Below are 27,945 nucleotides of genomic sequence, written 5' to 3' on the forward strand. Positions count from 1 at the left end.
AGGATAGTCGTAACGCTAAGATCGCTTTACGCACGTGAACACCCAGTAATCATTTGTGTAACACCATCCGTCAGCATTCATTCCATCGCGTCTTCCACGTGACATAACCTGCATGACGGGCTGTTCCTTATTTGGTAACGAGACTGGTAACTACCCGTGTTTTCTAAAAATAGATCCTGGGCGTGCCCGTTTTACGAAGGAAAACAGGTTATTGCAATCACATTCATGATGCTATCACGAGTTAAATAAGTGAGGTGAGATGAAATGGGGTTTACCGTCCTGTTCACAATTGTTGCACTTGAATGTGGGTATGTGCGTGTGGTTGGTTGTTTGGTTTGCTGCTTAACGCCGCACTCAGCAATATTCCAGTTATATGACGGCGGTCTGTAAATAATCGAGTCTGGACCAGACAACCCAGTAATTGATATCATGAGCATCGATCCACGCAATTGGGATACGATGACATGCATCAACCAAGTCAGCGAGCCTGACCACCCGATCCCGTTGGTAGCCTTATTACGACAAACATTGTCGCCTTTTACGGCTAGCATGGGTTGCTGAAGACCTATTCTATCCCGGAACTTCACGGGTCTGGGATTGCTCGTACTAGTCCGGACTATTGCCGGTTTTGTACTACTGAGATACCGTGCCGCAGTTTTAATACGAATGTGCCACACAGACACAGTCGAGTTAATACAGGAGTTAAAGCTTGCAAGTGGCTTAAAGGACGTATCATTTGTAGTATGACTATCTGTTCTTCCGTTTGAGGCAATGACTTTATTCCCCGTGGACGATTCTGATGGACATATGTTGAATAAGGTCAAGTAGGAATACTAGTATGTAGCAGTAAGTACAAATTATATTTATAGATGTTGGCCTTTACTTCAATTTTATATCGGCATCACAACATCCTGCTCTAACAGGGGACAGTACTCCACGATCAGGGCCCACTTGCACAAAACGATCTAAGACTATCGTAAGCCTATGTTAAAGTATGGGAGTTAAGATCATCTCAGCGCTAATATCGCTTTGTGCAAGTGGGCCCTGAAGCCCAATTCTAGTATAGGCTGAGACGTAGTTAATGTCATGTTTAAAAACAAAGCCATTGCCTCTGTGTAATTATGGCAATCATTAACATAGGCATCATACACAAAGGTTGATTAAGCAGGTAACCAGTTGAACCGTTCACGAGGTAGACCAAGATTGCAAGGACTGACAATTCCTCCTAGCACATGTGGTTCCCTTAAAAAAAATTATCTGTTGCAGTTCGAATGAATTGTCACTGTATTCAGTTAATACCATGTGATATTGACGACACGGGCAGTATCTGGTCATTTCCAGTTGTACCATTGGCAGGTAAATTAAGTTTATTGTTGGATTAACAAAGTGTTGGTGACATATTTAACTAATACTGCCTACCGGATATTTTTATCCCCACCAAACACTTTTCATAGCCTGGGTACATGTGTATGTTTTGATGGGCATTTACTTCTAAATGAGGTAAAAACAATCTTCCCATAATTCGTAAGATACTCAAGTTGAAGTATGTTCATATTTGATACATTTTATTAACAAACAAAGATGAGAATAACATTGATGACGATGATATTGGCTCTAACTAATGTACAAAATACAATGTCATAAATAGTCGAAGTAGTTGTGACCAAAGTATTACATAGAGTGATCAGCAGGTAGAGACAAGCAGACTGTCGATGTTGGACCATGGTGCCGACAGAAATTCTGCTTGGAGAGGCATCGTCTTAAACGACTTCTCGAGATAACGGAGTACGAGACAAGCAGACTGTCGATGTTGAACCATGGTGCCGACAGAAATTCTGCTTGGAGAGGCATCGTCTTAAACGACTTCTCGAGATAACGGAGTATGAGACAAGCAGACTGTCGATGTTGGACCATGATGCTGACAGGAATTCTGCTTGGATAGGCATCGTCTTAAACGACTTCTCGAGATAACGGAGTACGAGACAAGCAGACTGTCGATGTTGGACCATGGTGCCGACAGAAATTCTGCTTGGAGAGGCATCGTCTTAAACGACTTCTCGAGATAACGGAGTACGAGACAAGCAGACTGTCGATGTTGGACCTAGGTGCCGACAGGAATTCTGCTTGGGTCATATACAATTGCCTCGTCTTAACCGATATATTGAGATAACCTATATGTAAGCAATCTATATGTAAGCATAGACTTTAACCTTGTTTCACACAGTTATTGTGTACACTCATATCATTGGTTATACCGTGTAGTTACACTTACATGCATTTTCAAAGAAATTAGTTTATTACTTGCCCGTGAAGAAATCACTCGTTTAATAAACATACAGCTGTATCACACATTGTGTAATATCAAAGCGCGTGCATATGTACTGTGGGAACAAATTTCACGAACAAATATTGAAAAGTTTCAACATCACTGAGCTTAGCGCTGAGATATCCTTTGTGAATCAGACCCCTGAAGGTGGGCCGTGGTATGGCATGAAATTAATAAGTATAAACTTTTGACATATTTGAAGTATAATTCTGTTACACTCGTGAATAGATAGTTCTGGTATCTGACAGATACCAGAACTACACACTCGTTTCATACAATTGGTATTCACGGGAGCTCGTTCAGTATTCTGCATGTGTATGGACACTGTTCAGAATACGACACTGCCAAAATGAAACAAAAGCTAATCGTTATAATTACAGTACTGATGGGATGCTACAACAACCACCAACGATGGACGTCTCGTTTCATAGGTACCCGAGTGAATACAGCCACAAGTGTTAGTCTGGATATAATTTATGCTGTTTCAGACTTAGTCTGATCGTAATGACCAATTGTCTCCCATGACATCGAAATACGTTAATATTACAACGGTGGTGAAATACGGTACATACGTACAAAGACACTAACAAACATTGAAGAGCTGACTTCGGCTTTGAGGGTCAAATCTGTATGAACGTGGGACAAACGATAACTGCAGAATGCTCATGGCTGTCGTTGATCTGGGCACGTAGCCGATGGTTTGTGCGGCCTTTATTATTATGTGTTTAATATTTGGTGAAAAAGCCGATGTGTGCGGCAGGAAAACATTCAACGTTAAAAGTAACTCACTATTAATCATGAACAACTTAACAGGACACAAAAATATTGTTTTGTACATTTCTGTTCTTCCATGGATGAATCTGTCTGGTTCGGTAGTGTGGCACCGTCTACAGTTCACTGTACTTTACACGACTGATCTTTAAGCCCTGAACCTGGATAACAAAATAGACATGAGGTGGTGAGGTGAAATGAGGTTTAACGTCGCGTCCGAGATTATTGCACTTATATAGCGACGTGCATGCACGTGTGTGTGTGTGTGTGTGTGTGTGTGTGTGTGTGTGTGTGTGTGGCTGCTTGTTGTAGTCTGGACTGATAGTGCTAGCCCACTGTGATACCATGCCGCAGTTTAACATGAATACCCCACTCAGAGACAGTATACTGACTCCAAGCCGACCACTCCTTGTTTTAGCCCCTTAATGCCGAACGCCAGACAGGGCAACAGCAAGTACCATCTTTTCACGTTTGTAGGTATGACGCGGGCGGGGATCGAACCCCGGACCTTCCGCTCTCCGGGCGGACGATCTGCCACTAGTCCACGGAGGCGGTCAAAATAGACATGAAGTTCACAAGATAACCAGTTATTAAAAAACGAAAGATATGTATTCCAACAAGTTGCTTGTTTGTTTGGGGGTATGTTTACTCGTAGACTGTTAAAACTCACCCTGAGACTGTTACGACTCACCCAGGGACTGTTAAGACTTACCCTGAGACTGTTAACACTCACCCTGAGACTGCTGAGACTCATCCTGAGACTGTTGAGACTCACCCTGAGACTGTTAAGACTCACCCTGAGACTGTTAACACTTACCCTGAGACTGTTAACACTCACCCTGAGACTGTTGAGACTCATCCTGAGACTGTTGAGACTCACCCTGAGACTGATAACACTCACCCTGATACTGTTAACACTCACCCTGAGACTGTTAACACTCACCCTGAGACTGTTAACACTCACCCTGAGACTGTTAACACTCACCCTGAGACTGTTGAGACTCACCCTGAGACTGTTGAGACTCACCCTGAGACTGTTAACACTCACCCAGAGACTGTTAAGACTCACCCTGAGACTGTTAACACTCACCCTGAAGCTCCTCCACATCCTTGATGTCCTGTTTACAGGAGGGGCACTGCTTAACGGTCTCCACACACGCTCTGCACAAGAACCTGTGGCCACATGGCCTGAGTTGGATGTCCACTATTCTGGTCAAACAGTTGGAGCAAGGAAGGGATACAGTTGGTCCACCTGACGATGATGCTTCGTGTTGAATGGACGTGCTCGATGACGGGGACGCTGAAGCACCTGCTGCTGACGAAGATGACTGTCCCCTAAAAACAAAACCTTATTGCAGATACAACTTTTAAGAGAAATCTAAATCTTTGCAAGAGGCTGTGGGGTTGCCTTGTGGTGAAAACATCGTCCCACTGGCGACGCGGGCTTGATTCCCCCCATAGATACAATGCGAGTAAACACAAGCGACCAAACCCACTCGATAGTAATAAAAAATACAATGTACCATATTTACTCATTTTTGGTGGGCCTGCCTTGATATTGCTGGAATATTGCTAAAATTGCGTGTAAAGTCCAACTCACGCAATCTCTCTGGTTGTGTAGACATTGTGTGTGCTTATTTTGATTATTCTCCAACACAACTGCAACCCACCGAAACTCGGTCGACCTCACCACCTACATCATCTAAACTCCCACTTCAGCACAGATGCACTGTTGTATGAAACCGATATGCACAGTCAGCTACACTTCACATTACCGACACATCAATCACCATACACATGTCTGTGTAGTTATCATTCGTACATGGCGGGAATACGTCTACCCCATATATTTATACATATCTGAAAATGAATATTGGGGTTTAGAAAGAACGGAAAATAGACTACATATGAAATATATCGCCGCCATGTAAACATATACTACATATGAAATTTATCCCCGCCATGTAAAACAATTAATGGTTATTTGTGTACAGTAGACCACCGTCAATCCGGACAGACGCATTCCCAGTGAACTCACCGGCTTCACAACTATGTAATATCTATTTGTCACCACTTGCCCCTTTCCGCAACCGAAGACTCGTCCCCCTATCGATGATTGTTATGTGCGAAAATACGACAAACCAACCAGAATGCAATGCGCGTATGACTTCAAGTACTTCGGACAAAATGTTGATTTTACATATGTATTGCAATATACCCAAGATACAGTTAAATGTGTTCAATGATACTGTATGATACTGTATGCCCCGATGTGTTTTAAATAACATCTGCAATTTATCATCCAAAACTGGCACCCACAGGAGATATCGCTTGGATGAGATCAAGCGATATCTACACTGTAGATATCGCTGCAATGAAATTACATCACAATGCTTTGCAGACCATTGTGACATCACTGGTTACCATGACGTCACAATCAAATGACATCACTAATGGCTCTGCTACTGAAGCTGTTAGCAGTACTTTTTACACTGAAGACACTGCTAATTACTGTCAGGAAAAATTGAAAAAGTTGAAAGAATGATGTTGGATGATAAATAAAATCTCACCCTCGTATCTTTTGACATCAAATATATCAACACTCGTTGATAAAAGTGGCAAAAATCCTCGGAAAGCCTCGGAATTTTTCCACTTTTATCAACTCATGTTGATATATTTGATATCAAAAGACATTCGGGTGAGATTCTCTCTATATATGATATATTGGGGAAATAATACGCAAAGAGTTCGACGGAACCCAGTCGCAAAAATGGCCACGAGAGGAGCACGAGTTGCTATCCGGAATAACACGCGTTGGTCACGAATGTGTAATATCCTGAATGTTATATAAAGACCTCCAAAACAGCAAACGTCTGGAAAACTGTGTTCCCAGACTAACAGAGTTACGCTGTACGGTTTCTGTAACAACACATGGTGATATGACGACATTCGATCCACACATCCACATCGCTCATATCCAGACTAACAGAGTTTCTGCAACAACACATGGTGATATGACGACATTCGATCCACACATCCACATCGCTCATATCCAGACTAACAGAGTTTCTGCAACAACACATGGTGATATGACGACATTCGACCCACACATCCACATCGCTCATATCCAGACTAACAGAGACTCGCTGTACGGTTTCTGCAACAACACATGGTGATATGACAACATTCGACCCACACATCCACATCGCTCATATCCAGAGATGTAACATAACACACTGAACATGGAGGACATTGCTTAAGTTTGTTTGACTTGTCTGTAGTTTGCACCGACCCTGCCCGCACCTCATGGCTCTAACGTTATGATTTACAAACACCAGGCTAGCAACAACAGCCTTTTCCCTAAATTATTGGACCCGCGAAGATCCGGGCCAGAATAGGTCTTCAGCAACCCATGCTTGCCGTAAAAGGCGACTATGCTTGTCGTAATAGGCGACTAATGGGATCGGGAGGTCGGGCTCGCTGTGGTTGATACATGTCATCGTATCCCAATTGCGTGGATCGATGCTCACGATGTCAATTACTGGATTGTCTGGTCCAGACTCGATTATTTACAGACCGCCGTCATATAGCTGGAATTTTGCCTAGTGCGACTTAAAGCATCAAACGAACAAACGTAATCAGATCACGAATATTTCGCACATCACAAGTCACAAGTCACAAATTAAAGTGTATGATACGGTACAATAATGTTAAATGAGCTAAACTGATTTACATCTGTTCCGTGAATGTTAGCACGGCTGTCCTGATAGTTGAGTCGTCGTTACAGTCAAGGGCTGTTCTCCCCTGGGCGTTTCTTCTGTATATGTTCGCTCCCTTCTGTAAGAGGAGGCACGCTATTTTGATGCGCACCTTGTTTTCGTCAGGTCTCGGTACCTAAAACAACATGTGTGAACCTCAATTCCCTGGCTGTGTACCACAGTTCGTGTACCTGGCCAGTTCCACATCACTGTCCCAATTAATCTACCAGACTATTTCACCGGTTCAAAAGAATATTGTAACGGTTAAGAGACTCCACGAACGTGTTAAAAGACTGCATTCACGATAAATACACAGCCTAAACCAGTTATCTGTTTATATGGAGTACCGGGAACGAGAGTAAAAAACATGGCGTATCCATGGGTAAAGTTTTACATCAATAGGGATTTCCGTAAAAAGTAATGTTTTTTTTTAAATTACACGCGCCATGTAGTTTCGTTGCAATATCGTGAACTCCAGTATTATGAACAACGCTAATCGGAAAAGCCTGCCTACCCGACAATTTAATTTGGTAAGCTTTACACAGACACAACTCCATACCCATAATTCTTTAATCCAAACTTATTATTAATTATTTATTCTAAACGCCCGAAACAGAACACATGGCCTTTAATTTATGTTCTTGTAGTGAGTGAGTATGGTTTACGCCGCTTTTAGCAATATTCCAGCAATGTCACGGCGGGGGACACCAGAAATGGGCTTCACACATTGTAGCCATGTCGGGAATCGAACCCGGGTCTTCGGCGTGACGAGCGAACGCTTAAACCACTAGGCTACCCGACCGCCCCTTATGTTCTTGTAGGTACATGAGGTGTAACTGAAAAAAGAATACGCCAAAGGCGCTGTATCTTGGTAACATGCCGTACCATCAGGAGTCGAATAGCCGGGTCCATCTGTGGACGGATGGTGAAGTGCAGAGGCGTGTCCCCTGCGTTGTCGGCGACATTGACGTCAGCACCTAAGAGAAAGTAACGATGAGAGGACAATGTTGACAGAAATATTCACTGAGGTGTATAGTCCTAGTTTAAATGACGTCAATCTTTACCAACGACCGATCTGATCTTTGGTCTTTAAATGAATGAATGTACATTATGCCACACCTGGTCTGGATATGCCGAGATGACCCTGGGTCCGACTGTGATATCTATTTTATATCTACTTTGATCTATACTGTAGGTCTGGCTGTGCAACACGTCTGTCTGGGTCTGACTGTGCAACACTTCTACCTATGTCTGACCGTGCAACACTTCTATATGGGTCTGACTGTGCAACACGTCTGTCTGGGTCTGAGTGTGCAACACTTCTATCCGGGTCTGAGTGTGCAACACTTCTATCTGGGTCTGACTGTGCAACACGTCTGTCTGGGTCTGAGTGTGCAACACTTCTATCTGGGTCTGACTGTGCAACACGTCTGTCTGGGTCTGAGTGTGCAACACTTCTATCTGGGTCTGACTGTGCAACACGTCTGTCTGGGTCTGAGTGTGCAACACTTCTACCTATGTCTGACCGTGCAACACTTCTATCTGGGTCTGACTGTGCAACACTTCTATATGGGTCTGACTGTGCAACACGTCTGTCTGGGTCTGACTGTGCAACACTTCTATCTGGGTCTGAGTGTGCAACACTTCTATCTGGGTCTGACTGTGCAACACGTCTGTCTGGGTCTGAGTGTGCAACACTTCTACCTATGTCTGACCGTGCAACACTTCTACCTAGGTCTGGCTGTGCAACACTTCTATCCGGGTCTGAGTGTGCAACACTTCTATCTAGGTCTGACTGTGCAACACGTCTGTCTGGGTCTGAGTGTGCAACACTTCTATCCGGGTCTGGCTGTGCAACACTTCTATCCAGGTCTGACTGTGCAACACTTCTATATGGGTCTGACTGTGCAACACATCTGTCTGGGTCTGACCGTGCAACACTTCTATCCGGGTCTGAGTGTGCAACACTTCTATCTAGGTCTGACTGTGCAACACGTCTGTCTGGGTCTGAGTGTGCAACACTTCTATCCGGGTCTGGCTGTGCAACACTTCTATCCAGGTCTGACTGTGCAACACTTCTATCTTGGTCTGACTGTGCAACAATTCTATCTGGGTCTGACTGTGCAACACTTCTATATGGGTCTGACTGTGCAACACGTCTGTCTGGGTCTGAAAGTGCAACACTTCTATCTGGGTCTGACTGTGCAACACTTCTATCCGGGTCTGGCTGTGCAACACTTCAATCCAGGTCTGACTGTGCAACACTTCTACCTATGTCTGACCGTGAAACACTTCTACTTAGGTCTGGCTGTGCAACACGTCTGTCTGGGTCTGAGAGTGCAACACTTCTATCTGGGTCTGACTGTGCAACACTTCTATATGGGTCTGACTGTACAACACGTCTGTCTGGGTCTGAAAGTGCAACACTTCTATCTGGGTCTGACTGTGCAACACTTCTATCCGGATCTGGCTGTGCAACACTTCTATCCAGGTCTGACTGTGCAACACTTCTACCTATGTCTGACCGTGAAACACTTCTACTTAGGTCTGGCTGTGCAACACGTCTGTCTGGGTCTGACTGTGCAACACTTCTACCTAGGTCTGGCTGTGCAACACTTCTATCTGGGTCTGACTGTACAACACTTCTATCAGAGCCTGACTGTGCAAACTTCTACCTATGTCTGACTGGTAACACTTCTACCCATGTCTGACTGTGCAACAACTTCAGCTAGGTATGACTGTGCAACCATTTTACCTAGGTCTGACTGTGCAACACTTCTACACTTCTACCTAGGTCTGACTGTACAACACTTATCGAGGTCTGACTGTGCAACACTTCTACCTAGGTCTGACTGTGCAACACTTCTACCTAGGTCTGACTGTACAACACTTATCGAGGTCTGACTGTGCAACACTTCTACCTAGGTCTGACTGTGCGACACTTCTACCTAGGTCTGACTGTGCAACACTTATACCTCGGTCTTACCGTGCATGACTCTGGGCTGGGATTTCTATGAGAGACAGATTATTCTATGCTTTAAAAGACGCATATTCATCTCTGAAAGAAGGAGCCTGTTTTTGAGGGGGAAAAACCGTAGGACAAATTTGTTTTCAAAACAAATCCAATGCCCCCATCCCCTTTCCTCATACTATAAAACGGTCGTCCCTTATCAAAACATTATTTGTCTAGAACTAGTATAAGCCCCGTCTGTACATGGCAGTCATGTCACGTATATCCATACTGTAAATGTCACATATTTGTCACGTTAAACATCACACATGATAATGTCATTTTATCATTTCAACAATCACGCACGTGTGACGGTGGCACGGTGATGTACCATACATATATCACTCCCCATGTGATCGAGATGCGAGATAAAAAAATACCCACCACACATCCTCTAATACAGGCGGAGTGCTCATGGAGGGAGCACTATGTATTCCAACTCATATTTCCTGTGTATTTAGACATGTACATGATTAATCCTTCATTAATAGGTGTTTTAGGAGTCCAAGAAACAAAGTTAAGTCATCTTATTTGAATGCGTATCTACAAACTAGAACATAAAATCAAAATGGAGCCAGAACAATGCTTAATGTCAGGATCTAGACTTGCCAAATCATTCTAGACTTGAGTTAAGTCTTAATTTCTTCTCTTGGGTCTGGGAGACAGACTAGGAGTAGCACTACAGATGCATACTGAGTGTGAGACCCCTGTAGCTGGTGGTTCAAACAACTAAGTATAAGTGAGTGAGTGAGTGATTTTGGGTTAACGCCGCTTTTAACAATATTCCAGTTATATCGCGGCGTGTCAGCTTAATGTGGGAGGAAAGCCCGAAGTGATGCAGGTGTCAGACGTTTACCACTTCGGTGAAACCCACGAGCACGGGCATGGTGCTGACAAACCTAGAAACTTAATCGGGGCGAACCGGGATTCGAACCCACTATCATAGGTTTCTGGCGTGCCCAAGGGACGCAACTCTGCACAGCGAACCGCGGCGCCTTAGACGACTGGGCCACCCGTGCCCCCACTAAGTATTAGTTTATACGATGTAAGTATTATTAATTACAGAACCAGCAGCATGAAGTGTTTCAAATACCTTTCCTTAATAGCAGAGCCACAGTAGTGTCATACAGCCCCGAGCAGGCCAGAATTAGAGGTGTCACTCCCTGCATGTTTTGTGCATTAACATTCGCCTTGCCCTGAAAAAAACCCATACTTGTTGTGAGTATAACCCATTTTCTGTTGTTTTTTTGTGATACACGGAAGAGGATATTGGCTTAGGGAGAAGGAATCTTGTGCCACTTACAACACTATTTCATTTTTCGCTGCGGGTCAGGTTAATGCGGAAGGAAAGTAAAAAAGAACGCATTCGGCCGACAGACCAAGGGTGATTCCTGACATGCTTCGAGAGTCAGGAATGATAGGAACATGATGTTTGTTTGTTTGTTGCAATATTCTAGTTATATGACGGCGGTGTGTAAATAACGACCAGACAATCCAGTGATTGACATCATGAGCATCGATCCACGAAATTGGGATACGATGACATGCATCAAACAAGTCAGCGAACCTGACCACCTGATCCCGTTAGTCGCCTTTTTACGACAAGCATAGTCGCCTTTTACGGCAAGCATGGGTTGCTGAAGACCTTCTGCTCGATAATCAAGATCTATATTGTGATAAAACGGGTCTTACATCGCGAAATGCATCAAATTACGTGAGCACCTTGATTAAAAACATGAAAAGATTTTGAAAATATCCGTTGACAACGAGTTGGCGGTGCACATGCTTTGCAAATCCTGCAATCGACCGAAATGTGCATGACAGTTTACGAACCGAGATTTCGATTTCGTTGCGCGATTTGGATTGGACTGTGCATAGACTCGTTAGTCCAGTCAAAATGAAACTCCATAATACCAGCCTAGTTCGCCAAGGGTGGAAACTGGACTTTTATAGTCAGTTAACTCCCTTGCCTCGGGAAGATGCTTCTACCCCGGATATTCACGGGTCGTTAGGAACGTGAGTCGCGGTACCTTAAACATGATATTGGTAGTGATGTAGGATACCAAGATAGGGTTTTACGTGTCTGATTGTGTCAGACATCCTCTATTGTCCAGGGATATCTCGCAAGTGACGTCATCATATATCTCCAGCTTATCACTGAATCAATCTCGCTGAACAGAAAAACTATTTTTATCGGACTCCACACGAAGCTATTGTGACGTGGGTCCGGGGTATTAATCAAAACAGAATGGACAATCGAGGATGTGCCAAATTGAAATCTAGGACACGTATTAACACGCTTGTAAGCAAGCCAAACTATATCTAATAGAGTCCGTCATTTCTGTATTTAATCATCGTCTTACCTTTTCGATGAGAATAGTGGCGCAGTCGGTGTGGCCATTGTTAGCAGCAATATGAAGCGCCGTGAACCTTGTATCCACCATCCCTAAGTCGACAACATCGAGTGGCGTCACGGCCATCACCCTTTGGAGAATTCTGTAATAACACACCAGAAGATGAAGCATGTGTTCGACAAAAAACATTTTTGTTTGAAGCTGTCCCTATGGCACAATAATCTCTTTTATTGTGAAGATCGCTGTAATCGTAATAGGGAATCAAAAGGATAACTAATATCAATTGAACGATATTCCGTAGAAAATAATAATGTGGGACATAATCTCAATATCAATGTTGATTTTGTTGATGGTTCTGTACTGCTGGACGATATAGAAATGAGTGTCAACCAAACGAAGTGCCATATCAAATCGGCCTAGTTTTTTAAGGAGTGGCTATCTGAACGACCACTGCATCGAGTGCATTGGGTTGCGAAGGTCAGCAACCCTGCAGAGTCCTTCGCTGAATTCGGCTGGCCTGAAAAGTGAAACAGAAGGCTTTCTGTTTGCTGCTCAGGAATAGTCACTTCCCACTCGAAACCGTCTATGTGTGATTTTGCATGAAAATGTAAATATAAAAAGGGGATTATGCAATGAATTTACTGAGACAACACATTGTCATTGGATTCCCAACTTTGGCACAAACACAGTATCTTAAGCGACATGATGGAGTGGCTTGATCCTTTTATTACCGTCTTCGTCATGCTTGTGGTTTTGACACAGAGGTCCATCCATGGTACAACCCAGAATATGTAGAGGGCGTCATTGAAAATGATAAATACGTTGGAATAGGCCCGTTTATAGCCTCAGACGTATCCAGGCCAACAAACCTGATCTTGTCCTTTTTGATAAATCCAATGAAATCATGTTAATCATTGAATTTTTTGTCCCTTTTGACACTAATGTGATCGACAAAATTCAGGAAAAACATGGCAAATATGCGGAGCTCGCTTTCGAAATGTCACGCTTGCATCCCAAGTATCACGTTGTACGACTCCCCATTGTTCTCGGTGCCCTAGGTTTGGTACCTGCCAATCTGTTGACCGACATTGGGAGAGTACCCGGGTTTCCTACCAGGAACATAGTCCTTCTGCCAATCTGGGCAATGCAGAAGGCTGCAGTGTTGGGGAGTCTTCACATTCTCCGTTCTGGGTGGGTTCGACTAAGCAGCGCTTCTTCGGAGGAGACCCATTCGTTGTCTGGGCTGCGTTTAGAGAGGGCAAGGGCCCTGAGCTAACCAGCCTGGCTGTAATACTACTACTACTACTACTACTACTACTACTACTACTACTACTACACAATATTTCAACACCACACAAGCGTTACATCATTATGACCTCGGCCAAAGTATCTGTGAGCACTCGATTTCATTCTCAGCTCCCTAGGAAGTAAACAACCCAAGCTGCCTGTAAGGCAAAGAAGGTGAAGCATTTGCATATAGCTATATGCCCATTCAAAGCAGTAATTATCAAATGGATCAACCTACTCATAGTTCCCTTTCAGGGATGCCAACTGCAGGTTGTTGAAGTTGCTTTTGTTACATAGTCTGTGATCAATATTTTCAGCTTTGAGCAGCATAGACAGCAGGTCCTTATTACCCATTCCTATCGCGACTTGAATGGGTGTGTTTCCATTCTGGTCCTAGGAGAGAAAGAAAAGAGAAAGTGTTATAATGGTATAGCAGGACATGCTTACCCTTTTCGCGAACACCTGGTGTCATCACTGAGTTTCAGTGATCCGTTCAAATAATTTCCACCACTATTTTGCCTTTTACCTCCAATGGCATTTACTTCGGCAGGTGCTGGAGACATATTATTCTCTGCTGTTGATGGTTTATTATCTACATCTTCCACAAACAAACACCCTCCCATGTTTGTACATACTAGTTTTTGTTTGTTTGTTGTTTAACGCCGCACTCAGCAGTATTCCAGCTATATGACGGCGGTCTGTAAATTATCGAGTCTGGACCAGACAATCCAGAGATTGATATAATGAGCATCGATCTACGAAGTTGGGATACGATGGCATGCATCAACCAAGTCAGCGAGCATTTGCAAGTTATAAAATAGAGTTAAAGAGTATGGTATTTGCTTCGTCAGAGACTTATTATTCTCTGGAGTTGATGGTTTATATCTTACACAAACAAACACGTTCCCATGTTTGTATATACCAGTATGGAGGACGAGTATAATTTTTTGTTAGTTTGCTCCGGTTATAAGTAGCTACGGGTGGATCACTTACCACAGATATTGTGAATATCCGACAAAACAAAAATTTAATATCATTATGTCTACAAATGATTGTGAATTAATTAAACGTCTTGCTATCTATATCGATCGTAGTACGTTATTGTCAGACCAATAGTAGCTGTGTGCATCACGTCCATTGTAATACAAATGTAACTATAGGCCGATGGGCTACACTGACGTAATAAACCAAATTGAATATACTAGTATATACAGTTGGCATACATTCTCGACGGTGGATCAATCTCATTATAGACCGATCGTTTACTCCAGTATGATACCTCTCTGTGCTTGACACGGGTATCGTATCGGAGTAAACAATCTGATTATACTAAGATTGATCCACCTTTTGGGAATGTATGCCAACGGAATATAGACAAACACGTGAGATTTTTCTGTCAAACGTTTATGATAGGTCTTACCGCATCCATTTTAATGATACCGAACATATAAATCATGCTTCAAGGAACTAGATATTCCCGGGGTCGCCCATGTAATACGCATCTTCAGGATTGAGACAGTCAAGCCTTTTTCTGTCTATTTTTTACACTAGGTAGGGAGTAATTTTTGTAAAGGAGTTAGTATTTCACCTTATGGTGCATCGACGACACGCATTATATGTTGTGTTAGCCAAAAGAAAAGGCAATGGTTAATGTTGGTTTGTTGTAAGCAATATTCAAACTGTATGACGGCGGTCTAATAATAAATATGCCTTTATGAAAACCAATTTCAAAACCATCCGTAATCTATTTACCTTGGGAAATAGGCACAATATTTTTTAAACCGCGTTAAGCTCATTGACAAGCTCTCGCGAAAACGTATTTTGAAGGACAAGCTACGAACTGGAAACGTCAGTGCCAGAGAATAATTAGTCTCAGATATTCCCAAAACTGACTCCATAGTTTGGTTGGTTGGTTGGTTGTTTAACGCTGCACTCAATCCCGTTAGTCGCCTCTTACCACTAGCAATGAAGGTCAATGAACATAACATGACTTTGGTACTGATATTAATCCTTGCTAACCTCAAACAAGGACGACTCGAATGCCAGTGTTAAGGATTACTACATAATCGATCGCAATCAGGTCATGGTTTTGGTTTGGTTTGTTGTTTAACGCCGCACTCAGCAATATTCCAGCTATGTGACGGCGGTCTGTAAATAATCGAGTCTGGACCAGACAATCCAGTGATTGACATCGTGAGCATCGATCCACTCAATTGGGATCGATGACATGCATCAACCAAGTCAGCGAGCCTGACCACCCGATCCCGCTGGTCGCCTTTTACGACAAGCATAGTCACCTTTTACGGCAAGCATGGGTTGCTGAAGACCTATTCTACCCCGGAATCTTCACGGGTCCAATAAGGTCATGGAAGTCGATCGCGTTCCGATCGCGATGAGGTTGGAACACAATATATATGTCAAGGAGATTGGTTACGGAAACGAACGCTATTCTGACGCGACGGGACCGTGATGAGGTTGGAACACAATATATATGTCGAGGAGATTGGTTACGGAAACGAACGCTATTCTGACGCGACGGGATCGCGATCGAGGTGAAGTCAAATTTGAAGTGTAATGCATCATCAATGAGACTGAAATAATTAGTAGTCCATCAGCATTGGATGGATAATGTGCTTTCACAGCGTCCTTACTAACAAACTGAGATGCGTGTTTCAGTTTACCCGAATGTTGACATCTGCTTTCCTCTCCATCAGGAGACTGACGTGTTTCGTCACGTTATTTATGACAGTCATGTGTAACGGAGTGATGCCTTGCTGACCCGCCAGGTTCACGTCACTGCCTCGCGCCAACAAGATCTCGAGGACAGCATCTGCGTCTCTGCAGGAGTAAATGTTTAATGTAATATGCTTGACCTGATCTGACCTGAGACACATGTTGCCGTAGGTTCAAATAAAATACCCAGGTTTCAAATACTCCAAATACGCAAATCGGAAAAGACAATATGTTTATCACTAAAATTCACCACGGGTATTCGCCACAGACTAAATATATAAGGTGTAGCGCAGGGGGCTTTTACCTGAAGATGGCGTGTAACAACGGCGTCTGTTGTCCAACATCCTTCTGGTTGATGTCCACACCTTCATCCAACAATTGCTTCACGACATCGACAACGCCGGCGGAGCAGGCAAGAATCAGGGGCGTTATTCCATGATGAATGATATTTTTCTAATTGGAATGGAAAAAAACAACAATGATCAAAATAAAAATTCTGTTTTTGTTCCTGAAAGGAAAGACACCTGCTTGGCCGAGACAAATAAACAGTATGTTTACATTGAAAAAACTTGATACATATTGATTTCATTTGTCATTACAATGTAGATGCGGTCTGTATTAGATCGATGCCCACCACGTTCCATGATGACACAAGGAACCGTTTTGTGACACGATAAGAGCATCGTTATTGTAAAAATATACTAACTGACAGAAAATGCACAACGTCGTTCAACCTATCAATTATTTCCATGCGGAAGAAGCCGCGCAGCCTTATGAAAATTGACAGTCTTCGTAAAGAAGCTATAGTATTTCCTCTAATAGATGCCAGGGGCGGTCGGGTAGCCTAGTGGTTAAAGCGTTCGCTCGTCACGCCGAAGACCCGGGTTCGATTCCCGACATGGGTACAATGTGTGAAGCCCATTTCTGGTGTCCCCCGCCGTGATATTGCTGGAATATTGCTAAAAGCGGCGTAAAACCATACTCACTCACTCTAATAGATGCCCGGGCGTCTATTAATAACGTACAAGCCGTTGACCCGACGTCTATGAGAGGCGTCTATTCTGTTTCATGCTGGCACAATGGCAATTCACTACCTCACTGAATCCCACATTCTACAGGCATTCAAAGTTTACCCTTGCAGGAAACAGTTATTATTGTGTGAAGGGATTTATCATTACATGACGTAATTAAATGTGATAGGGATGATTAATTTCATCAAATGATGGCCCTGATGTCTGATGGAGGCCCGGCTTCTATTTTAGTGATTTAAGTTTTTTTCCAAATAAAGTTAAAAATAAAACTTTAATAAAATAAAATAACTGGTACTAAACATCTGACACACAATATTGGGGATTGTTCTTAACCTGACATTTTAGAATAGAAAATGAGGAAGAGGGGTTGGACACCTTTATAATGCAAGATATGTTTGATCTTTTCTGTAATCATTTTAATTCCAAACAAGGGGAGTCATTTGGGCCCAGTAGGGGAGTTAGCTGAACTAGAGGGAATGTTTTGAGCCTGTCTAGGGGAGTCATGTGGGGGCCAAGGTCCATATGAGTCAAGATTCAAATTTAGGGGGAGTCGTTTGAGCCTAGTGCACCGGCGTCAATTAGAGGCTGGCGTGTATTACATCCTCGACGTCAATCAAAGGAAATACGGTATTAAATTTTTGGAGCCTGCACTTACCAGTCTCTCATCCAACTTAAAAATCATCATGAAGAGGCTGAAGTTCTGTTTGGAAAAAGCATCAAACATGCCGTTTGCCTTTGCAATCAGGCCTTCGTCTGTCGTGGGGCTACCGTCCACAATGGTGGGGAGGAACACATCAGGGCTGGAGTCACCTGAAATCATATCGCACCTGTTCACCATAATGTGTTAAAATTTCAGTAAAGCTTCATTAACTCGCACTCCTTCAATCGATGGAGACAGAGTAACTTCAAGGTAGAATCACTTGAGGGACTAAGGTTTAGTTGTCTCAAAGTGCGGATAACTCGATATACTGTCAATGCTTCCCAAGACTTCAAGTTTCTTTGTAATAAATATTACATAAACCGGACTATCAAAGATGACTACATGTTTTGAACCTTTAACTCTGTTTTATAACTTGCAAATGCTCGCTGACTTGGCTGATGCATGCCATCGTATCCCAATTTCGTAGATCGATGCCAATGATATCAATCACTGGATTGTCTGGTAACAGACCGCCGTATTATAGCTGGAATATAGCTGAGTGCGGCGTTAAACATCAAAAACAAACAAAATCTATCTTAAGTCTTGAGATTATCCTATAGTAACCTATCAATGTGTTGTGTCCATCACCCAGCTCTTCCAGGTTGTCTTCTCGCTGTGGTTGGACTCGACTGCAGCAGGCAGGACTGAAGTGCCACACAACTCTGCCGAAACTGACCACTACATCACCGAGTAGGTTGACCGCGCGGACCTTTCCCACCTTGCCCAGTGACTGAATGACCATAAGATTCAAATTAGCAAATTGTGAAGTGAGTGAGTTTTAGGTTGAATGAATTCAATCATAGAAGTCACGAAACGGTCATACAAATATTTCTCTTCATTGTGCAGGTTATGAAACATCTCACATGTGAACAATTTCAGGCCCGTAAGTGGGGGTGGGGTGATGATTTTGCTCAATGTCTGAATGACCGTAAGATTCATTTTAGCAAATTGTAAAGTGAATGAGTTTAGGTTCAACGAATTCAATCATAGAAGTCACGAAACGGTCATACAAATATTTCATATCATTGTGCAGGTAATGACACAAGTCACGTTTGGGTGAGTGAGTATGGTTTTACACCGCTTTTAGCAATATTCCAGCAATATCACGCGGGGGATACCAGAAATGGGCTTCACACTTTGTACCCATGTCGGGAATCGAACCAGGGTCTTCGACGTGACGAGCGAACGTTTTAACCACTAGGCTACCCGACCGCTGCTGTTACCTTTTCTAACGATTTCAGGCCCGTAAGTGGGGGAGAGGAGTTTTTTTGCCCAATGTCTGATTTTTTATATGTTTTAATCCGGTATTATCCGGATATGATTCTTATTGGAACGTTGCCAACATGGCAAACAAAAGCTATCATAGCCTTACGGCGTCAGCTTAATGTTAAAAGGAAGTACAATGCGACACCTCTGGTTGAAGGTATATGTCAACATCAGTACTTACCACATGCAGAGATAGATTTAACATATTTGAACGGTATCGGTGTGCTTTTGAGGAAAGTAGGTTTTGTAGACGCACCATTGACATAATGGGGCTATATCCACCATGGCCCAATTGAAGTCGTCTCATTTCATTGACATCTTCAATGATCCGCACACTATCGCCTTCCTTGAAAGTGTCAATCTGTAGACAAAGTGTCGAAAGATTAAAGGATGAGCCTGGTAAAAAGCTAATTTAAACAGTATCATGTCATCTTGTCGGCGTAATGTGGGGACAACTCGGTTCAGTTCTCATATTATCAACTACTGGTTTGTCTGACGCGTATCCGACCCGTGATCATCCGGGGTAGAATAGGTCTTCAGCAACCTATGCTTGCCATAAAAGGCGACTACGCTTGTCGTAAGAGGCGACTAACGGGATCGGTGGTCAGGCTCGCTGACTAGGTTGATGCATGTCATTGATCCCAATTGCATAGATCGATGTTCATGATGTCAATGACTGGATTGTCAGGTCCAGACTCGATTATTAAGAGACCGCCGTCATACAGCTGGGATATTGCCGAGTGCGACGTTAAACAAACAAACAAACAGTTCTGACGCGTATCCAGTTAATTACGACAGTCGTCCACGCCAACTCTAAAGGTGTGTTGTCACCAGGACACCTAAAGTTGTACTACAGGCGAGACTGTTGTTTCCCCAGAGGAGTGTGCCTCAGTAGCGAATAGGTGAGGTGAGGTGAAATTGGGTTTAACTTCGCGTCCAAGATTATTGCACTTATATAGCGACGTGCATGTACGTGTATGTGTTTGTGTGGCCGCTTGTACTAGTCCGGACTGATGCCGATTTATAGTGCTAGCTCACTGAGATACCATGCCGCAGTTTAACATGAATAACCCACTCAGACACAGTATACTGACTCCGAGCCGACCAGTCCTTGTTTTAGCTCCTTAATGCCGAGCGCCAGACAGGGTAACAACAAGTACCATCTTTTAACGTCTTTTGGTATGACGCGGCCAGGGATCGAACCCCGGACCTTCCGCTCTCCGGGCGGACGCTCTACTACTAGGCCACGAAGGCGGTTCAGTAGCGAATAGACAATGACTAGAGTGAGTGAATGAGTTTTCATTTTACATGATGATTATCAGAACAGTTTTTCATATTTCCTGGAGCGAGTTTATACGCTACCTTTTTCAACGCCTTTTCATTAATGATATGCGTTCCACTTTCCAACAGTCCTCTGATTGGCCACTGGAAGGACACCTCCACTTGGCCTGGCTTCGTGCAGCCTTTCACAGTTCCCAACATCGGCAAACACTGTGTACACCGGGAACATGGCCATTAGCGTCAGTATACTGCCATTTGAAACTATTTGAATTTGATGTGTATTTAGGCGTAATGGAAATTGCTAGATAGATAGATAGAAAGGAGAGGGCAAGGTACAGTAAGGTCCTTCTTCGGCCCACAGTATCTGCCTCATCTGAGGAATGAGCAACGTTATGAGAAATCATTATATAACTTGTGCAATTTGTGTATTCAACAGGTGTGTGTCTTGGACTTATAACAACACTAAATGCACAGATGCGGCTAAAATGTTTTAAAACAACTTATATTAGAGGTTTTCTAAGATAGTACTTGAACACGAACAAGTCTTTCCTTTAGGCGTTGTAGATGGAGATAACACAAACACGTGGTAAAAGTTTCCCTCATTCCTTTGAAAAATCTGATATTTTCGCTCATATCCATTCATATGTACTTGGCGAAGCCAAAAAGTCCAAAACGAGCAAGTCCAAGAAAATTAAAAGCTAGATGTCATGTATTTAGATATAACAATAAAAGTGTTCGGAACTTACAAATTTGATATTTACAGTGGGTCAAGAATGCCTTATCCTAATTTGTGGTGTGATGAAGTAACTGAAAATGTATTTCTGTAGTTTTTATCTTCGTGACGATTAACTGGATAGCTTGCGGCTTGACCTTCTTTATGATATTACTTAGTTTGCGGATCCACGCGGCCCTGTAAAGTAATGTTAGTGCCACGACCAGTATAAGAGCCTATAGAAACATACGTCGAAAACAATTCTAAATCTGTTAAAGTATGGGACCAACATTATGTCTATTCATGTGATCATATTAATTATACAGATTAGATTAATGCCAATATATGAGGTGAGGTGAGGTGAAATTGGGTTTAACGTCGCGTCCAAGATTATTGCACTTATATAGCGACGTGCATGCACGTGTGTGCGTGTGTGTGTGTGTGTGTGTGTGTGTGTGGCTGCTTGTACTAGTCCGGACTGATGCCGATTCATAGTGCTAGCACACCACAGTTTAACATGAATACCCCACTCAGACACAGTATATTGACTCCGAGCCGACCAGTCCTTGTTTTAGCCCCTTAATGTCGAGCGCCAGATAGGGCAACAACAAGTACCATCTTTTAACGTCTTTTGGTATGAGGCGGCCGGGGATCGAACCCCGGACCTTCCGTTCTCCGGGCGGGCGCTATACCACTAGACCACGGAAGCGGTCGCCAATATATGAATAGACATGGTGAAATGTTTATCAATGGGATGTCTACTACAGTTACCCCAGTCTAACAGAAATATGGTTATAAGGATGATGTTGAAACACCTGGAGAACATGGGGATCCCACTGGCTGATGTTCTGTTGAAGCCGTTGTAGTTCCTCCAAGGTCACACGGATACACACCCGGTCCCCCGGGGACAGCTGGGACCGTTGGGCAGACTGTGGCTGTTCTTAATGAAGAAAGGTGTTGGTGCTAGTACAGTAAACTGCGGTTATAACGAACTACGGTTATAACGAACTCAAAGGGGCCACTACTTTTAGTTCTTAATAACCGTAGTTTGTTATAAGCGTATGTATAGCATCTATACAACAAATGGTCGGGACAAAAAAATAAGTTCGTTATATCGGTCAGTTCGTTATAAGCGTGTTCGTTATAAACGTAGTTTACTGTAATATTAATGGATGGGTAGAAATATTAAACCATACAGCATGGCTATGCACGCATATCTGATTCCTGTGATGAAACTGAGTAAGTTTTACACCGTCTTTAGAATTATACCAGCAACATCAAATAGGTCTCATTTTTGGAATCGAACACTTCGGCAAGACGCGCCAACGCTCTAACAACTTGGCTACCCCACCGTCCCTTCTGCTATAAGAACTACGGAGGCGACTTTTCTACGTACAGAAAACATATTATATTAATTTCCCTTCCTCTTAGTTGGATATATTATCACTGACTACGGGAACGAGTGGCCCAGTGGTCTCAATCATCGTATCATTTTACAAATGTACCAGGATCCGCTGGTTGTGGGTTTAAATCCCATTGATTTTGTCCGTGCGTGCATTGATGCATCTTCCCGAGGCAAGAGAGTTAAAAGTCAAGTTTCCACCCTTGCCGAACTAGGCTGGAATTCCTGGGCTCGTTCGTAGCGCCACCAGTGGCTATTGCGAGTTATGTCCTTTCTATGCCTCTCCTACTGACCAATCAGATTCAACCTCTCGTATCACTTGCATTTGCTTTCAAACAAAACGGTGGCGCCCAGTCAAGACGATCTGATCGATAATCAAGATCTATATTGTGATAAAACGAGTCTTACATCGCGAAGTGCATCAAATTACGTAAGCACCTTGATTAAAAACATGAAAAGATTTAGAAAATATCTGTTGACAACGAGTTAGCGGTGCACATGCTTTGCAAATGCTGCAGTCGAGCGAAATCTGCATGACACTTTAGGAACCGGATTTCGATTTCGGTGCGCGATTTTGATTGGACTATGCATAGACTCGTTAGTCCAGCCAGAATGTAACTCCCTAACTCCCTTGCCGAACAAGGCTGGAAACTGGACTTTTATAGTCAGTTAACTCACTTGCCTCGGGAAGATGGCATTGATGTGGACGTTTCTACAAAATAAGCTGATACCACCTGACATAACAACTCTACATTTGAAAGCCGCGTTAAATATGTTTCATGTGTTAGAGTTCAGGTATGAATATCTCGTTGTTGTTTTTATATTAAATTAAACAATATATATATATACCATTCTTTGCGCCATGTGTTGCTTCACTTTCGGACCCGGTGAAAAATCGTAAATGATCCCTGTAGTAAAACGTTCCCGGAAACTCTGTGACAACCTTGACCTCCACCTTGCCCTCATGTCCAGCTCGGTACGACCCAGTGTTGCCGCAGTTCCACTCCACTTTCACCATGCTCCTAAAAGAGGTTCCACTCGGGTGGTCCTCAACACACTTCACTTCACCTTCAGAGTCTTCTCCGCCTGCGACATCAAAATTGTATCATGTCGGTCATATGTTCCGGTCATACATTGAAGCACGGCTCGTGGAACACAACTCTTGAAATTCCAATGAGCAAAATAACGTCAAGTTTTGAGTCGTTTATTTTCGGAATATTTAGATAGAGGGCGGTTAAAACTACTTACTCTGCAAATGAAGAATTGTTTCCAAGAGACCAGAAGAATGCCTCACAGTAGAAATAACTCCCGCAATGTATACAGGGGAATGTTTTTTTAAATAACCCACGCACGATTGTAAGACTCTACAGTGTGCAAAACTAAGGACACACGTAATTTCAGCAATTATCATTTTGATATATACTACTCAAAATAAGTTGAAGGACACCCGATTTTTGCATATGACTATAGTTGATCTGTCATGTCTGGTGCAACACACAACCTTGCGAGTGTTCTGTAACTCCATTTCTGAAGGGGGCACGGGTGGCCCATTCGTCCAAGGCGACGCGATTCGCCGTGCAGAGTTGCGTCCCTTGGACACGCCATAAGCCCATGATTGTGGGTTTGAATCCCGATTCGCCCCGATTATGTTTCTAGGTTTGTCAGCACCATACCCGTGCTCGTGGGTTTCACCGAAGTGGTTAACGTCTGAGACCTGCAGAATTTTGGGCTTTCCTCCAACATTAAGCTGACACGCCGTGATGTAACTGGAATAATGTTAAAAGCGGCGTTAACCCCAACTAACTCACTCACTTTTTCAGTAGTATTTATAAATGCAGTTTACCATCTTCATCTTTCGATGTCCAGTTAATTCCTCGCGCAACCCTTGCTCTCGGGAATAAGCCCATGGCTTGTATTCGAACACCTTTTCTCCGTGGGGGGACAGTGACACTAGAACATAAAACCAAATCATATTGATGTGGCCTAACGATGCGTATCACAACACTTTTTGTGAAGAACTTCCTAATTTGTCCTGGTCCACGTTTCACAAAGGCCTCCTAAACCTCGTCATAAATCGTCTCTTAAATCATCGTGCCGTTTCAAACAGACCTAACTTTAAACCACATCGTAAACAACCTCGATAGGTTCGGGGTACTTGTAACTAGATTATCTTCATAATATGTATCGCGGTCATTAGGAAGTTGGATATGTAGAAACAAAAAATGTGTGACTTATTAAAGAATATTACCCTTCGCATCCCGGCGTGTCATATCTGACGAAGTCATGAGCGATATCATGTTCAGCGTTCCCATAGCACACACTGCACAGGTTGCACGTTTTGCACGTGCTGCACGTCCAGCGTGTCCCTGCTATTCCGAATACGTCACATCCGTTACAAAGAATGCCGGTGTGTTGAAGTCCTGGAAAGTACGTGAAAAGCCCAATCGACAATATAGCCATGGGACATATATTTCTTCTTTACACCACATAAAATGAAAAGAGGATGTCGTCACATTCTTTTAATTTGGGGTCTTATGAGTATTTCATTTTTTTCGCTTTTTAAAAAGAGAATTTATGGACGTCAACTTCTTTGTTATGAGGAACACAACATTTCGGAGTATATGCTTACTCCTTCATCGGGTGAATGAATGCCATGAGGCAGAGAACATATATATGTACATGTAAGGACAACAAAAGTAATAAGATAGACAATAGAAGTCAACACTTTACAGTAAGTAGCGCTGAAAGTTATGGACAACTGGAAGCCTGATACTATTAGGTATTGCTAATTGCCTATCAGCGCCAATTATCTGTTTCCACCTTTTGTTTTCTTATTACTTTTGTTGTTCTTACATGTACATATAGATGCTCTCTGCCTCATATCATCAAATCAACTGATGAAGGAGTAAGCAAATACTCCGAAACGTTGTGTTCCTCATAATAAGGAAGTTGACATCCATAACTTCTCTTCCTTATGTGCATCACTTCTAAATACCTTTCAAAGACTTGATTCAAAACATGTACTTAAAATCTTACACGCGTTCGCATACACATACATATATACTCACAGTATCCCTATTTGACTAGATTCAATTCACAGGGAAAATAAGCTAGTATTAAAACATACTTTGGAATGCTATATTAGATGAGATATGTAGTGTAACCGTTATCTCGATGTATTTTTAAGAAGCCCGTCAGTATTGTTTCATCACCACTCCACTTATCTCGAACTACGGATTACTCGAGATAGCAGAACTTTTCTTTAAAAAGCACGCACCTGTGGGCCCAGTGTCGAACACAAGCAAATCGTGTTTCCCATGTGCTCCAGACCGACATATTCCACGGTTTCCATTGTCCCATAGCACTTCGCAGGTTGGCTCCCCTCCTACACTCACAACAGTCCCGAGGTGACCTTCACCTCCGTCACTGTCACCTCCTGACCAATCAGGGCCACGTAGTACCCGTGTTCCGATATCCATGTTGACCGCAGTTGCCCTTATGAAAGAATCATCGTCATCATCAGCAGCAGCAGCAGCAGCAGCAGCAACAACATTACTTTAACACTACAATTACCTTTATTATCATTATTTACAGATTAAAAATTAAAAAATGCAGCAAAAGGGGGTTTGGATGATCCTGGCACAGTCAGGCTGGTTAGGCTCATCATCAGCTCAGGGACCTTGCCCCCTCTACACGCAGCCCAGACAGCGAATGGGAATTCTCCCATGAAGCGCTCTCTTGTCACACCCACCCAGAACTTTTCGGTGAATGTGACAACACTGCCTTCTGCATTACCCAGATTGTCAGAAGGGCTGTATTCCTGGCAGTAAACCCGGGTACTCTCCAAATCAGTCAACAGATTGGGAGGTACCAAACCTAAGGGACCGAGAACAATGGGGAGTCGGACAACTTGGCACTTGGTCCATCATCATCATCATCATCATCATCATCATCATCATCATCATCATCATCTTCTTCGTCTTCTTCTTCTTCTTCTTCTTCTTCTCCATTATCTTTAACGTTGTCAAAATCCATACCACAACACGATTGCAAGTTTAACCAAGGAGGTATAACATATATATTTTACTACCTGATACTACCTTTCGATGTGCTAACATAATGAATATTATTAACTAAGCACATTCAAAATAACGACATTCAGTTTCGACACTCCCCCGCAAACAAAACGTTAATAATTAATATCAGAATACAAAGGAGAACTTTCAGAAAGATCTCGACCCGCAACCGTAACCGTAACACAAAGTACGTCGTCCACAAGGTTCCGTTGCTATAGATTTTCCATGGATAACGTGGAGTTGAACCACTCGGACACACAGTACAGTACATCTCTTGCATTCAGAATATCGACAGTCAGTTTCCACACTCTCGCATTCAGAATCCTTCAAACAGGCCGATTACACTGACTGTCGTAAGATTGTGTAACGCGTACATTTATCGATAACCTTTTATTTCTAAATTTAAACGTGACACGATAGATAGTAACAGATAAACAACTTTCGATTTGTCAGCCCCCCCCCCCCCCCCCCTTTTTCTCTCTCTCATTTTGTACAATTTCAACCTAATGTGTCTTGAAGTGTATGAAAGAGATTCATGAAGACATGAATTTGTGAAATATTAATCACAGACGTTCATGTCCGGAAGAGATTTTCATACCGCGCAACAGATGCAGTCATTAAGGCAATATACATAGTCGTGACCAGTAGTAGCGGGTCATAGTTAGTCTCGTGATATAAGAATGTGTAACATAGATAACCTAACCGTGTTATCATGGATAGAAATGTCACAACACTACACGCATATATGCACACACTGCACCAGCAATCAAATGACGTCCCCTTAACATGTATCTTTGTGTATATCCGACAAGCATATGTCCACAATACAGGGATCGATGCAGATATCCGTAACTAGCTACCACATAAATAGTTCACATTGGACATAGCATAAACATCGACCTGTTACATATGCTATAACATAATTCTCACCAAGTACAGTGTAATCATTGAATATGTGTGTCTTATTATGTGACAAACTTCCTGCTTTGTCCGAGTACTTCTATTTAAATATATATGCAGGTAACCCTGCAAGATCAGCGCCATACTGTAAGACGACATTACACATTATAAAGATTAAGTTTCTTTCAAGATCATGGCTAGACAACCACCTACCTCCTTCAAACAGGCCAATTGATCTGACTGTCGTGAGAATGAGTAACGCTTATATTAATGGTCTAAATTTAGCCATGACACGACAGTCTAAGGGAAGCAACTTTCGGTTTGTGTTCTCGGGAACG

At 42.9% G+C, this 27,945-nt stretch overlaps 1 protein-coding gene across 2 annotated transcripts; it reads right to left on the reverse strand.

Annotated features, from left to right (window-relative positions):
• Window positions 1-3,043: 3,043 nt before the first annotated feature.
• On the reverse strand, window positions 3,044-27,906 carry LOC124146670 (E3 ubiquitin-protein ligase MIB2-like). 2 transcript variants are annotated; one of them, XM_046517080.2, is made up of 19 exons: window positions 27,821-27,906; window positions 25,909-26,126; window positions 24,880-25,051; window positions 24,475-24,581; window positions 23,481-23,717; window positions 22,045-22,169; window positions 20,599-20,727; window positions 19,493-19,597; window positions 18,535-18,700; window positions 17,926-18,080; window positions 16,544-16,692; window positions 16,188-16,344; window positions 13,745-13,899; window positions 12,229-12,361; window positions 10,959-11,061; window positions 7,741-7,832; window positions 6,831-6,991; window positions 4,188-4,432; window positions 3,044-3,258 (listed from the first exon to the last, which is right to left on the reverse strand). In XM_046517080.2, the coding sequence occupies exons 2-19, from the start codon at window positions 26,108-26,110 to the stop codon at window positions 3,221-3,223; spliced, it is 2,631 nt and encodes an 876-aa protein (XP_046373036.2). In that variant the 5' UTR covers window positions 26,111-26,126; window positions 27,821-27,906; the 3' UTR covers window positions 3,044-3,220. The 2 variants fall into 2 exon arrangements, with proteins under 2 accessions (XP_046373036.2, XP_048259676.1); XM_048403719.1 differs by lacking the exon at window positions 27,821-27,906 and adding an exon at window positions 26,508-27,054.
• Window positions 27,907-27,945: the final 39 nt, after the last annotated feature.

Source organism: Haliotis rufescens, unplaced genomic scaffold (genome assembly GCF_023055435.1).
Source record: "Haliotis rufescens isolate VD_foot unplaced genomic scaffold, xgHalRufe1.0.p SCAF_3, whole genome shotgun sequence".
NCBI classification, from domain to species: domain Eukaryota; kingdom Metazoa; phylum Mollusca; class Gastropoda; order Lepetellida; family Haliotidae; genus Haliotis; species Haliotis rufescens.